The sequence below is a fragment of the Triturus cristatus genome, chromosome 12 (genome assembly GCF_964204655.1).
Source record: "Triturus cristatus chromosome 12, aTriCri1.1, whole genome shotgun sequence".
Taxonomy (NCBI): domain Eukaryota; kingdom Metazoa; phylum Chordata; class Amphibia; order Caudata; family Salamandridae; genus Triturus; species Triturus cristatus.
In genome coordinates this window covers 59,937,924-59,953,545 of record NC_140595.1, presented here as the reverse complement: position 1 = coordinate 59,953,545, position 15,622 = coordinate 59,937,924, and the positions used below count along the sequence as shown (strand labels likewise).

Below are 15,622 nucleotides of genomic sequence, written 5' to 3'. Positions count from 1 at the left end.
TCCAAGTTCTGCATTCAGTGTGGGGAGGAGCCTAGCTTGCAAATTGAGAGAACGGAGGTAACGCATAAACGAACATTTCTGTCCATGCAAAGTGGAAGGCGTTTCCCCAAGACCCTGGCTGAGGGTATCTGTAGGCGTAAAACTTTCACTTGATGACAGAAGTGACAAAAAGATCCAGGGTTGGAGAACCCAAACACTGGAAAATCCTGCTTAACTGCCACTGGCTGAGTTCCAACTCATGGCATTCTGTCTTGCTGAGTGAATTTGCCCATTTGTTTTGGACCTTTGGGACATGCTCTGTTCAAGAAGATGTTGGTTAGTAACCATTCCCATATCTGTTGCGCTTGTGCAGACAGAACCTGTGATCTTGTCCCTCTTTGCTTGGTGAGATAAAACATGGTGGTTGTGTCTGTTCTCATCAGAACTGAAGAGATGTGGAGCCAGGGTAGAAAAGCTTGAAGACCTGTAAACACTGCCTTCAGCTCTAGGAGGTTTGTGTGAAATAGAGCTTCCTGACTGAACCACTTCCTGTGAACCTCCAAGTCCTGTTAGTGAGCTCCCCAACCTTCTAGGTTTGTTGTCATCACCACCATGGGTATCAGAGGAAGGAAAGAGACCCTGTGATACATTTTACCTGACGGTCCTCCAGGACATTGCAGATTTCATCTTTGGTGTGATTGCAATCTTGTCCTCGAAGGTTCCGTGCCACTGGATACATTGAGTTGCTCCTTTTAGAGGTCGCTTGCAAAGACAACAGTCCGGAATTAATGGGATGCAGGATGGCTTCCCCAGCATGGTCTTGTAGGTTCTTACAGAAGTGAACTCTTTAGAAGACAGGGATTCCGTGAGTGACTGTAAGAGGGTAATCCTCTCCTCCGTGGGAAAAGCCTTTGACACCTTTGTGTGTAGAATTGCTCCTAGAAACACGACCGATCTGGATGGAATGAGGGAAGATTTTTCCCTGTTGAGCTTGAGGCCTAGGAACTGGAAAACTTGCAGACAGGCCTTGGTTGACTGTTTTACTGAGTGAAAAGAAGGATCCGTTATCAACCAGTCGTCCAGGTAAAGGAACACCTGGTGTCCTGAACATCTGAGAAAGACTGCCACAGGTGCCATGCACTTGGTAAATAGCCTGGGAACCGACCTGAACACGAAAGGGAGCACCTTGAATTGATAATGGCACCCTGCCACTTCGAACCTGAGAATCCTTCGGTGCTTCAGATGTTTTGGGATGTGGAAATATGCGACCAACCGATCTAACGAGGATATGTAGTCCCCTGAGTCCCCCAGTTGCAGAATCTCCTGCAGAGATAACATCCTGAAGGGCTGTTTGATGAAGTTGATTAAGAGCCTCAGATTCATCACCGGCCTCAACTTTCCTGGCATCCTTTTGATGAGGAAGGAGTTGGAATAGGATCCCAGGTTTAGCTGATTAAACAGAACTTCCTCTATTATGCCCTTGGATTGAAGCAATTGAATTCCCTTCTTTAAAATGAAAAGATAACAATGTGATGCTTTGCAGGGAGGGAGATTGGGAGACTTGTAAACCAATTCCAGTGTGTGACCATGTTGTATCATGTCTAACACCCGTCTGTTGGAAAAAATTAACTTCCAGTGATTGAAGAATTTGGAAAGGAGATTGTGGATTGAAGTGGGACTTAGTTGACCGGAGCCTGTGGCATATCATTAGCTTCTGGAAGTATCCCAGGGCCTTTTCTCCAGCTGAAGGATGGCGACTTACTGATTGTCTAGAGTAGGTGGGCACTGCCGTTGGCCTGTAGGATTAATGCACTAGGCTCGAAAACCCTGCTCTAAGTTAGGTTGATATCTCTGTTGGCCAAGTATTAAATTGACTTCTGCCCCAAAAGGACTGAAAGCTCCTCTGCTGTAAAGTGCCTAATGAACAAGTAGTCTAGGTGTCCGGTTTTATGGACTGCAAAGCATCAGCCACATGTCTTCCAAACTGATTCACCCCATAAAAAGGTATATTGAGGAGCTTGAATTGCACATCTGGTAGAAATGGGAAAATACTATACACTCTATAAACCATTCTGCAATGGTGAAAAATGGTATGGCAAATGCGAACAGAACCTACAACAACAATACCGGGTTGTGTGAAGATCACATATTATAAGATATACTGACAGTAGCAATGTAAAGGTATGAAGATACCAAGAAGACTTTCATAGAAAGAACAAAGAAATTAATACTACCCACTGGTGTGCCAACCAGAGGATGGAGAAAACGCACCCCAACTCTACCAACCACACACACATGGAGATGGATGTTATTGTTACACGGAAACAAAAGCTAAGTGGCCAGGTCAAGCTATTTTGTTTAGTCCCAAAATAGATTGAGATAGTGATCTCTGGTACATAAGCCCATCACTGAATGGTATAACCCTTACCTCAAAGGTCATTCGCTGAGTGGGGAGGATGGGCATGGCATTAAGGAATCTGCGGCTAGACTGTATCTTTACCAGATATAGCGTTACCGAAGGTAAGTAACTATTACATCTGATAGACATCTAGCCGCAAATTCCTTAACTTTGGATTGCATACCATAGCTATTCCCCACTGTAGGAGGGTCTGCAAACTAATCCCACAAAGGTTCTCAAGTAAAACCAGGCAGTCAACAAAAGACTGACCTAGAGCATGTGGGAATAGTGAAACAAGAGCTTAGCTATGACATATGTCATGTGGCATATAAATAAAAGCAACCGTACAGGCCCGAGAAATCGGTCCTTGAAGGGAAAGAGTTCAAAATAAAAACTTTAAGAGTCTTTTGAAAGAAGACAGACCTAACCCCTTTACCCTAAAAGAGGAAAGAATACTGAATGAGCAAGGATGTCCAGTGCAGGATTGAACACGCATAATCTCTGCTGTTTCTTACAATAAGAAACCTAAAAAGAGATGTCCAACTGGAAACCTAATAGGACCTTCAGAACCCATAATCTGATTGGTTGTTGTATTATTTTGGTCTCTTTTACAAAAAGAGGTGGATATGCTACAAAATGAGATAAGGCCTAAGCCTTTCTTTCTCTTTTGTACCTACTGCTATGGTATTTTTTTATTTACCGTGGCTCCCATTCCGACGACGGGGAATGATACAAGCTATGGGAATCTATGAAAGTTATCAATACTGGAGAACCAAAGTTACAGGTAAGTAACTTGTTTTCTTCACATTTGTCCCACCCCAGGGAAACAAAGGGAGGGGGGTGCTGCCGCTGCCACCGCCACCACAACAGTATATGTCAGAAGAAAATTGCTGTCTGTGAATTGGCAAACAAGAAAAAACAATCATGAAAACTCAGTGACATGCCGTCCAGAAGATAGGGAATGTATACTAGACAGAACTACACATTCAAGAACATTCACTAGAAGGGTAGATGCACCAATATATGATAACTTGGGCCAAGGTGTCCCAAATGCAACCGTTACCAAAATACCGCACCATGGCGTGGAGCAGGGATAAGTTTGACTCCCCACAACGTGGAACATGTAGGTATACTGCACCACAAGGTGGAGCTAGGGTAGATACTGACTGTATTGGGGTATTAAAATCATGTTTATACTAGGCACTGATCTTACCTAAAGGGAGAACTCGAAAGCCAATAACATTCGAAGAATGCAAAATGTGAATTGTGAACTAGAGCAACGACCCGGCTTGCTAAACCTCTTCAAAGCTCTGATGCACTCAAAGAAATACTCAGGAAGTGAAACATGTTGCACAGAAGCCACTGTTTTGTAAGAAACCGTAAATGTGTGAAAAATGCAACAGAATCTTGTGAAAGGCTATCACAAGAAGTAAATAGAGACCTTACTCACTACAATAGTTCTTTGAAGAACATAATGCAAAGTCCGAGGAGGACACAGCGGCATAACAGAGTTTAGTGGAGAAAGACACTAACACGGTAGTATTCTTGAAGAGCTGTGCAATAGCAAACCAGAAATCCACATTGAGTAAGTCATACTCCCATTAAAAAAAGGGTATAATCTCTTGAGCCAAGATCTTCGTCAGGGATAACAGAAAAAGTAAACTAGCTACCCAGCTGCCAATCCTATCCGAAAAGTAAGACTCCAACCCAGAGGGAAATAGTCTACCATAAGACAGAAGCAGGGATTAAACTTCATCACTGCCAAAGCCATGAAGGCCATAACACAGAGACTACACCATATATAACCTAGAACCAAAAAAAACAAGACCCAATGAGGTCCGATCACAAGTTGCCAGCCATGAGGCGCTGGACTGCAGAATCAGCATGGCTATCAAATAAATTGAGACCATCAAAGAGGAAGTCCTTTAGGCTCTCTCGAACATTCTCTGGGAAACTAGATTCACACAGCCAAGCTTGCCTCCTTAGAGCTATGGACCTAGCCATAGCTCTACCTACAGAATCCGTAGTATCCTTCGCTGACCTAATAGTGAACTTAGCTATTTCACGACCATCCTGTACCAGCTGAAAGAGTTCAGCTCTAACTTCTTCTGGAAGAGTAGGAAGTAGTCTGTTCAAAGACCTTCAGGCCGAACTAGTGGATGCCAAGAAATTTCAGCCAAACATCTCCAACCACCGAGACTTTCTGCCAGGTGGTAACAAGGGAGGAGCTTCCAAATTCAGCGAAGCTGCCTGCACAACAAGCCCGCTAGCCTAAGGGTGCTGAGAAAGACAAACCGGGTCATCTGGAGGAGGTCGATGATGGTGTGCAATGGCACGCTCAACAAAGACTCCTGATGTTGGCTTGGCCCATGCCCTCAAAAGAATGTCGTATAGCGACTCTCCAAGGAAGCAAAGGCTAGACCCGAGAGACACATTGTTGGAGCAGATCAGAAGACAGTCACTGCAGGAGGCTGCAGCTTTAAAATGTCAGCAGCCCTTTTAATGAGCCCAGCAAAAGCCACACTAGCCTGTGTTGCTATTCTAGGAGGTGAAAGTAATTGGTAGGTAGAGGACGGTTGAAGACTGGCGTCCCCACCAAAAACCAAAGAGCCTCCTGCATGCGGCTAGCCAAGAACACCCAAACGCTCAATGCCACCTAGTACCTGCAGGCTCGTCCTGCAACACTGGGGAAATTGCAACAGAAGACTCCTCATCTTGTAGAGGAGATGGAGCAGGGGCCGCAGTAACAAGAAAAGGAGTCTCCGGCACCGACCGACGTCGAGACTGATTATATCGACGTTCACCTCCAGGGGTGTCTCCGGCACCGAACAGCGTCAAGACGGCGTCGTATCGACATCCACCACTAAAGGTGTCATCGACATCGCAGTGTTGAGGTGGTGACAAACCACCCTTTGCTGACGCCACCGACGTCCTAGCAGGAAGCCTCACCAGGCTGTTTCTCGACATCATAGCGACTCCTGCTACAGAGCCAGGGTCCTCGATCGATGCAGAGGGTGAACCCTCTGGCGAACGTCCAACCAGAGTACTACCCACCTCTTTGGGGCCCGAAGGCGCTCCAAGGAAAGGCGCTGACCCAAAAAAGGCTTGTAAAGTCTGAAAATACACTTCCATTTGGGCCCTAGTCACCCCCTCACCAGGATATGGTGGACAATTCGGGGTCGACTCCTGCGCAAGCCGAGGTCCTCGGTGACTTTGAACCTTTGGACAAACCTGATTGAGTGATGTCCACGGAAACGGCGCCTCGATGAGTGACGTCCACAGGAATGACTTCTCGACCTGCCGCAAGTAGGAGCCTCAGAACAGGAGTAAGATCGACGCTGCTTGGTTTCTGAATGACACCTGAGCCGACAGCAACTTCATCCGATGTTCCCATGACGACATGGGCTTCATCCTCAGACAGGTGTCACACTCCTCGGAGTTGTGGTGCTCTCACAAGCAGCACATACAAATGGTATGCGGATCCGTCGCTGACATCTGCCACATACAGGTCTCGCACGTTTTATAGCCTGAAAGCATCGGCACATTGTTGCAGATGCTAAAGGCGTCGAGGAGGCCAAAAACAAAAAAAGCCTGAGAAACTGCTTCTCCTGGATTGCGTTACAGCGCGGAAATGAAGAAACTGATGTCCATGCGCCAGAGGGGACTTGTATGACTCTGCTGACGTCATATCCGGAGACATCACCGCGGAGCCGTACGACGCCTTCCCCCGGCGCAGAGGTACTGCTGAAAAATTTACAGTTCCCGACTGGGGCCTGGAGAGAATTTGAAGTTGAGGAATCTGCGACTAGATGTCTCTATCATATATTTTCTTTTAACTTCTTTTTTAGCTTTCAACTACCCTTCACGTGTCTAAATGCGATTTGACATGAGATTTGATCAACATTTTCTTCCCACCTAAACTTAACATTTTTGCCTCCATAAATAGTCTTTTCAAGGTAATGGAAAATCTATGGACCAACACCCTCAAAACCCCCCGGAAACCTATGCCCACCTCAAGGTGGCCATCCAAAATTTCAACACCTGCATCACCAACTGCACTGACAGTCGCACCTCTCAAAGTCACAAAACAAGGCAGACCATCCAAATGCACCAGCTGTTTTTCTCCTGAATTATATGCAATTGCAAATGACTAGAAAGAATCTTGCATTTCAAGAGAACACCCAGCGACCGAGCCAACTTCAAATTGGCTCTCAATAAATGTCACATATGCCTGAAAAATGCCAAAAAGGAAGCCCTAGCTACCCACCTCGAAGCTAGCCCCAACCATAGCAAGGAACTTTTCAGCATCATCAGAGTTCACCAACCCCTGAGCAAACAACAACACGGTAACCCCCTTGCAGACTTCTTCTACAACAAAATCACCACCATCTGTGAACACTTCAACCCGCAACTAACCAGTGACAACTTTGACAAACTCCGTAACAGCAGCGATTCCACCTCTAACACTGTAATCTTTATGTGGGATTAACTAACTACACAAACCACGGTTACCATCATGAGCTTCATCCACTCAGGAGCACCCGAGACCCCTGCCCACACCACATGGTCAACCTGGGGAGAAACTTCATCAGTAAGGAACTCCCCACCATCCTCCACTTATCCATCCCCTCTGCCTCCTTCCCAGATGAGTGGAAACGCACAGAAGTAAAACCTCTGTTAAAAAACATAATCTACTGCTGACCCAGAACTCCAGAATTACCGGCCCATCTCCCTGCTCCCATTCCCAGCTAAAGTCCTGGAGAAAGCAATAAATAGACCACTCCAACCACCTTCTGGATCCTTTCCAATCGGGATTCAGTGCTTATTGCAGCACAGAAACCACCCTAATCGCAGCCACAGATAACATCATGGCTGGAGAGACTGCAGCCCTGATCCTCGTCTCTGCCTTACACCTCAAGCCCTAAGAACATCTGCGGTATTCCCCAAGGGTCCTCACTAAGTCCAATCCTGTGCAATACTTACATGGCCTCCCTGCCCACGCTGGTCCAATCCTATGGTATGAACATCCTATCATACACTGATGACCCTCAGCTCATCCTCTCCCTATCCTTGTACCGCACAAACACCAAAACCAATTCCCATAGGTGCTTGACCAGCGTATTCAGATGGATGCACAACAAATGCCTCAAGCTCAGCACTTACAAAACAGAGGTACTCTTCGATAGCAACCCCTCCCCATGGGACAACTCCTGGTGGCCAGCAGAACTGGGGTAGCCAGCAGAACTGGGCCCCTCGCCCACTCCCACAGACCACGCCAGAAATGTGATCATCATATTAGACAACAAGCTCACCATGAAGAAGCAGATAAACGCTGCCCCCTCATCCTGCTTCCTCACCCTCCATATTCAAATGGCTCCCCGTCAACACCAGACGCACAGTCACCCAAGCCCTCACCACCAGCTGCCTGGACTACGGAAACTCCCTCTATGTGGGCTTTACCTCACAACTACTGAGAAGACTGCAAACCATCCAAAAGGCTGCAGCCAGGTTCATCCTTCACCTCAGAGCGCTCCCCGTCCAAAAGAGGTGCCAGTTAAACTGCTGGCCCACGCCTACAAGGTCCTGCACAACCAAGGACCAGCCTACCTCAACCACAGACTGAACTTCCACCAACCCGGCAGACAGCTCCGCTCGGCCTCCCTCTCCCTCGCCCACACGCCCCACTTCCACAAATGCAGAAGCGGCGGCTGCACCTACCCCTACCTGGCTGCCAAGACCTGGAATGGCTACTCCACCTCTGGACTGCATCCACTCCCCAACACTCCACGCCTGGATACCCTCGCAGGTGATCAGCAGTGCTGTACAAATCATTGATTGAACAATGTTCATTTGATGATGAAAAACCGTTTTCACAGTTGTACTTGAACGCTTTAAGAGGCGATCCTTCATTGAATACTCCAAAAGCAAAATTGAGTAAAAGACTCAGTCAGATGTAATTGAATTTGGCATGCACCTAGAATCCACCAGGACCTTGGGTGGGTTGAACTGGTTAAATAAATCAAGTAAAAGTTCCAGCTGCTTTTGTGAAAGTACTAATGAGGTCTTTTTGTCTATAAATTGGGCTACGTCATGAGTGAGGACACTAGGGCAGTATCTATAGAGCAGGACACGGAGTGTTTGCAGTTGGAAGGAATTATTGTTTGTTAAATATCTGTAAATATAAAGATGCTATAATGACATTTTTGTTGTGCGTTACTCAGAACCGGAATAGCTCATATGGATGCATTCAAACAGTGCCACATGCCCTGTTAACTTAACGCTGATACAATAGGCAACCACTTGTGCATGAGGATCACTTGGAAGCATAACTTACTCTACTGATTCTACTTGAGTAGTCATCTATGCATTATTCATGCATGAGCAGTCTTCTGTTCATGTCCCATGCTCCACCTTAGCACTACAGCATGAGTGCACATCAATGATCTCACATGTATGCACATTACTCCCATAATCAGCACCCTATCCTCTAATTCACGCTTTGAAATTAAACACTGGTATAACATTGAGACATCTGCACATGCAAGCAGCACTCATGCTTGATATATATTTCAGCAGCATTTAGAAAATTCAATATGCGTATTACTTCTTGCAACAGCGCAGGCCCACACTTGACTACACATCCTGTAGCATTCTTAAGGGGACAATGCACAACCGCAACATTTAATGACTCGTATTGTCGATCTCCTATCTATACCTCATCCAGGCATGGCCGTAGTCTCTATTTCCCAAAGGCAAACGCACCCCTCCAACTAACCGTGCTAAGTAATTTCTAGTGAGGGCAAGGCAGAGATTACAAGGTCTAGTGAGGTGTCTGTGGTTTGGTGTGTATGACGGTAGGTGAGCTGGAGATGAGATAGGAAGGAGTCTTTGGTGGCCTTAGATAGTCAGTGGTGTTGGGATCGGTTGTGGATAGAGGTTTGAAATATTGGTGATAATCAGACGCCTGTTTGTTAAAAATGTGTATGTGCTTCAGTTGAATGGATATAGTTCAGGTAAGATGGTAATCGATGCTTGAAGTGAAATTTATTGGCAGATTGCTTATTTTGTGAATGAGTGGGTGCAAACTCCTTCATTATTATAGTATTTAATACGGGATAAAAATGCATGAGTTTGTGGTCACTGCTCAAATGTTTCATTTTACTGTTTAGTTATTGGTCTTCCAATAGGAATAGTTTGTTTGCTTGTTTTTTTGTGTTAAAGTCACTGGTTAGAATCTATTCCTGAAGACTCACTAATAAATCTTTTGCTGTCATTTGATTATTCCAACAGTGGATGGGCATGATTCGAGCGAAGATGCCTGCTCTTGCATGGAACTGATGCTCTGGAAGATCAAAGAAGATGCAAAAGTGAAACGATGACTACTTGTGCCATCTCTCTCGTGCTCTCTGCTGTTAATACTCCCTCTCGTCCAGGAAGCCGTGTAATAAATATGGAGGGAGGTTGCTATTCACCTCATAGAAACTCAGCACACATTGCTCAGTGTTTCCCAGAGGCTGTCCTAGATTCCAACATCTGCAGTGGTTGGGGTTGGTGAGGGATGTTGGTGCTGCCTGTTCTGGTGAAGACATGGCCCAGGTAGTGCTCTGTTTTTGACAGAGAGGTACACACCTAGAGTGTTAGTCCTTCGTACAAGTGGTGAACCTCTCGTTGTTCATGTGGTAGTAGACAGGCCTAGGATATACTCTTACCCCTCTTAGTGGCAGCGGAAAGCCAAAGATACAGTGATCTGCTGAGAAGAGTCAAGGGGAGACTACAATGATCCTGGCGCAGATGTTGACCAAGAGGGGATGGTTTGTCTTTTTTTAGCCAGGGCAGGTATATGTGACATCCTCTTTCTGACACATTATTTACCCTCTTCTAAGATACCAGGAGTAGAGTATTTTTGTGCATTAGAGACCAGGGTAGGAATCACATGCATTACTGACTAGTCATCTGAATTTACTATGATTGGTCTAATGAGGTTTATTCCATTTTGAAAATGTGGGACTCTGGTTGTCCAAACCCATGACCTGGATTTGCAAGTTTATCCTTTGTTTAAAGACAGGACATTATTTGTTCTGCACATGACAGGCTTGAACGCAGCACTTGTTAGAAGGACAATGGTGATTCTGTTTTTGTTTTGTGATAGTGACTGCCTTGATAATGCCAAGAGAACCTGGGCAAAGTACAATTAGAAGTTTTTGCAAATGTTTTTCATCCACATTGTGTCCACTGCTGGTCGCTATAGCGAATGAAAACCAAATGCAAAAATGTTTTAATCAGATGGGCAAGAACGGCAGACTTAGGAATTCTGTTGCTGTTCCATCGAGCGTATGGAAGAAACCATGTTTGATAGCGAGGGTAAGGGAGAGCAGGATTGTTCGAAAATTAGTTACAATCCTTAGGAAAGACAATGCGTTCACATTTTCTCTAATGCCATAATGTAACGAGGGAGAAAAAGATTGTCTTCTAAAAGATGTTGCTTGTTTTTAGTTAAGCGAAATCTCTAAATTTTGGGCAGAAAGGTATTTTCCCAGCATGAGATGTTGGAAAATACTTATATCTTTGGGTTTTCGCTGCGGTTTGGGAGTTTAATTGGAGCTTGTTTATTTCACCTAAATCTCGATATGCACACCGGGGTGTGCTCGGTGTCTACAGAATAATGCCATATTTGAGATATTCTGCTGAGCATGTCCGCATAACACATACCTGGCAGTACCAAAAGCTAGGCATATGGGATCAAGGTCCAGTTCGTCTAGTGTTGACATCGCTGCTAATGAGGTAGCTCCAAAGCTACTGGTTGAGGATCTGCACTGTTCTGTGTATAGATCAGTATTCCCAACTATCGGAGATGTAGTCTACGCATTGTTGACTTCCTCAAAGGCCAGGACCTGGCCACTTTTCCCGAAGGAGGTGCCACATGGGGCGTACTAGGGAAATCTGAGCATTCCTTGGACAGGGAGTCCAGTGTCACAATGGTGATCTTCTGGACAAATGCTGTTGACGAAATGCATATTTACCTAAACATTATCCTGTATTAGCAATCGGTTAAGACACCGTCCTTGAAATGTTTAGATTGCTGAAAATTAAGTGCTGCAACGGGTTTCTCTCAGTTCAACTCTGAGGCAGCAGGGTTAGACGGGTGTCTCGTTTAGACAGTCCTGATAGAGACAAGTTTTTACTAGTGCCTTATAAATGGGCGATGTAAAATCTGCCAAACCCACAAATACTGTAAGATGAAGGATGTTTTAGAACATTGTAGCTTTTTTTCTGCCCGTGGTAGACTTTCTCCACAGAATATTATTTTATTGAACTGTTGGTTCCTGCAGATGTTTTAGTTTGCAGCTTCAGCATGCGTATTATGTTTTTTTTTTTTTTTTTGGTTTTTTTTGTTTTTTTTTTTAGTATACGACAGCTTCTAAATAGAATGAAAAGCATCATGGCACAGTCTGTCTCAGCTAGTGCCTGAGTACCTCTTACTACTAGACACAATCTGCCCCTTGCCACGTCTCTCTTCCCTGTGTACTAGGTCACGAAGCACTACGGTCATGTTGATAAATGTTTGAAGCTCTGCCATGAGTACCCTGCTCCAGGTAGTAAAGTAGTCTTTTCTTCTCCAAAAAAGGAACAAGCTATCTTTGCACACCATTAGGATTTAATTTACTACACCCGAGATTTTTCCTGTGAGTGTTCTACACTCCTTTAAAATGAATGATTCTCCCAAAAGTAAAATATTGCGTAAATTCAGGGGCGTCTGCACGTGGGGAGAAACAGATTGTGAATTCTAATTTTCAAGCTATTTTTCCTTGCACTAAATGTACTTTCTGCTCTCAGTCAACCAAGTTAATTGAATGAAGAATAAGCACGACTTAACTTCCTGAGAGGGCATTTGTTAGATGAGCGTTGTCCCTTGTACAAGTGGTCAGTAATTAGGGTGACTTGTAGGCAGCTCTACAACCAACGCTTCGCTTGCAGAAGCTGTGCAGTCAGGTGTTCATCCAATACATCCTGGACGGACTTCTTATAGCAATGCCCTAACATTGCAATTGATCTGAGGATAGTAGAGGGCTATTGCGATTATGCTACACTTCGTGCACTGCTTAATGCATGTTATTGATCTTCAAAGTAGCCCTAAAGATATAGACATAGGTTGAAATCTATTAATCTAAATCTGCAAAACCTTCAGAATGGCAAATACTTGTACTAAACCGTCATTAGCTGCCTCGTATCTTCAGTTGAGAAGTTTAGTTTTGCACTGCATGGGTATTTCCGTTGTAAAATATTTTCACAGTTGTAGGCATGAGAAATCAAAAACGTAGTCTAGCATCTGTGGAGGTGCAACATACACTTGAGATCAACTGCCTCCAGTCCATCCGTTCCTTATTGGGCTTTGTTGTATACTTGGGTAGAACTCTTAAATAGAAAACAGAAATAGAACATGTGTTGGTTCTGATTTTAGCTATTCGGTTTCTCCAGGCTACTACAGGTTGTGTTTCTTTAGAAACAAGTAGAATGCACAGAATTTTTGACACGTTAAGACTTTGACTTGTTTTCGTCTTTGTTACAAAACTCTTATATGTTAGAACTTCAGTTGGCTATAGTCGATCCTATGACCCCTTACAATGAAGGCTCTCACTGAGCCTTGAAAAAAATGAAAGCAATTTTCTCAACAAAAATAAGATGGTGTGCAGTAAGTAAAAAGGTACTTAAGAAAACTGTGCGTATGCCATTGAGCTAATTATACGGTGTGGTCTTGCATTGATAGTTACTTCATTCATGTTCCATGTGGCTTCCCCAGAATATCAGAAGTTGAAGTTTTAATAGTTTTTACATTCATTGAGTTTTACGTTGATTGTTCCTAAATCCAAAGCGTTAAGCGAGAGAAAGCAGTGTATAATCAAGAGTCAGATCGACTGTAGGTAGCGCTACATGTGTTCAGTCTGCTTGAAACTTATAGTTAGTAGATATCCCAAAAATGTGGGTTAGATCTAGGTTTTAGGTTGTTGACAAACTTCAACTAAAAATGGGCACGGTACATAGTTCCTTATGACATCAGGCAACTGTATAAAAGCAGTGTAAAGGTGGGCATTGTTAAGCAAGGAAAAAGCGAACTGCAAACATTTGAGAGTGACTTATGCCCTGAGTATTTGTGGGTAATTCAGACTTAAAGGGAATTTATTACAGAAATGTGTCCCTTGCAGTATTAAGAGTGTTCTCATCAGACGCCATAGCAGTCTATGTGCAGGAGACTGTATTCTCCTCAAAGGAAATGTTTCTCAACAACCACACAAACCTCCCTACTTAACTGTCGAGCATCCACCTTTGTATGATGTACAGAGACTCATTGGTAATCCATGCTTTTGGGGAAGTTGGGTATCATTTTAGTCATGTTAGGCTGTAATTGAATAATCTGCACGTTCTTAAAGAACGTTGCATGCATGCTGTTCCCTTAAGGTGGTGTGCTGTTTACTTAAGATCCCAGGCAGACAAATAGTGCCAGCCATGAGCACTATTGTTGGTAAGTTGCTTTACCATGTTTTCTGGGGAGTGCAGTTCTTCTGTCCCACCATGTAAAGTACCTGCAGCATATGCAAAATGTGCCTTACTACATGCTTGGTCATGGTCCCAAAAGACCGTTGTCCTTCATACTCTAGTCTTCTGTGCCGCACAGTGTTTTTTCCTTATAAGGGTATTTTAAATACTAATGAGGATGCACAAACTAAAAAGTGTTTAGTACGAATCTTCCACCCATCTCAGTCCCCCCAGTGAATAAAACTAAATGTTCAGACTTCTTGGAAGTTTTAATGAACATCAGGGGATCTTACTGCAGAAGAGCTGCTGTTTGGAAAAGTACAAGACTAGTTAGGAGGAGGAGATGCTACCCTCGAGCAGTTTTGGATTGGGTTTGATAAAACGCCATTTGATATGGGTCTTTGCGCCGCCAGTTCTCAAATTGAGACACCTGCATCGTTGCTGTTGCAGTATTATAAAAATCCTGGTACTGTCTGCTTCAATCTGTTGAGTAAAGTGGTATTTAAATTCCACTGAAAAAATGCGCCGTGCTCCTGAACACTGTTGAGGAACCTTTCTGCACCACGTTTCACCTAAACGCGTAGAGCACTTGAGTTATCATTAAGATGTTCATCTATCCTTAATGGCTTCTGAAGAATAGCCAGACTGTGATGGAGTATGGCGAAGCTGTAAAAATAAGAGGATTGTTTTGGCAGAAAGTAGAACTAGGGCGCACAAGGAAGTGCTTTGACATGAGGGAAGTGGAGAGGGAGAGGAAGGACCATCAATGTAGACAGTTTATTCAATGAGACCTGTGTAGTTCTTCTGAAATTATAAGAAAAACTGTAATTGTACTAATCAGTTGCTTAACATTAGGCCGCGCAATAGTGACATTGGAGCAGTGGTCCTAGCTGCCAGCTGCATTGGTATTGTGCATTTCATTCTTGTTCATTTCCTACTTGTTCAAATGCATCTGCATCAACCAACATACATTTCAATCTGTTTTTGGATGGACTAATGTTTCAGACCGATTTTTGCCAGAGAGCACAAATTCCGTTTTACCAGACATTTCCCTATCCTGTGCATTTGCTCCATAAACCTTTGCCTTCTCTCCTCCATTCTGAAGTGCTGAGAACATCAAATTTGACTCCAGTCTCCACTAAGGACACCTTGGACGCTACTGTTGGCCTGTCACAGTGAAATTGAGGGCAGCTTGGTTCAGAAGGCTCTACAACTTTTCACAGATCAAAATACGAGTTAAAAGGTGTAGCACTGTAAAAAATATATATGTACACTTATAATTAGAGTTTAACAAATGTAGGTCTTTTGTATATAAATATAACGTTCTTTTTTGTAATTTTTTTTAATTAAAAGTTGGTAAACATTCATTGTCTGTGTGAAATGTTTAAGCATGTTGTGTGTACTATTCCACCAATAGTATGTTAAGTGGTATATAGCGGCACTGATGAAACAAACCACACTTTATTGCCAAGAGATGGGTGTCGACAAACCACTGAGCGTTAGGCTGAACTTGAATTTTCACTTTGGCCAGTTGCATGCCTAATTTGAATATGCATGTTAAATACAAGGAAATGGGGTCTTCTGATTCCAGTTGCCCAGCTGTTTGCCTAAAAGCCCTGCCGACAGAGAATTGTGCCATGGATATAGCAGTTGGGGTAGAAGTTTCTCTCATTTGGCCCGACCTCGAGGAAATCTCAGTTGAAGCCTTTTTCA

At 44.0% G+C, this 15,622-nt stretch overlaps 1 protein-coding gene across 1 annotated transcript in view; it reads left to right on the top strand.

Annotated features, from left to right (window-relative positions):
* Nucleotides 1–15,276, top strand: part of REXO1 (RNA exonuclease 1 homolog) — a 210,138-nt gene extending 194,862 nt beyond the window's left edge. The window contains exon 16 of the mRNA XM_085639101.1: nt 9,668–15,276. Coding sequence (XP_085495227.1) covers nt 9,668–9,756 — 89 coding nt within the window. The 3' untranslated portion in view covers nt 9,757–15,276. The remainder of the gene's footprint in view (nt 1–9,667) is intronic.
* Nucleotides 15,277–15,622: the final 346 nt, after the last annotated feature.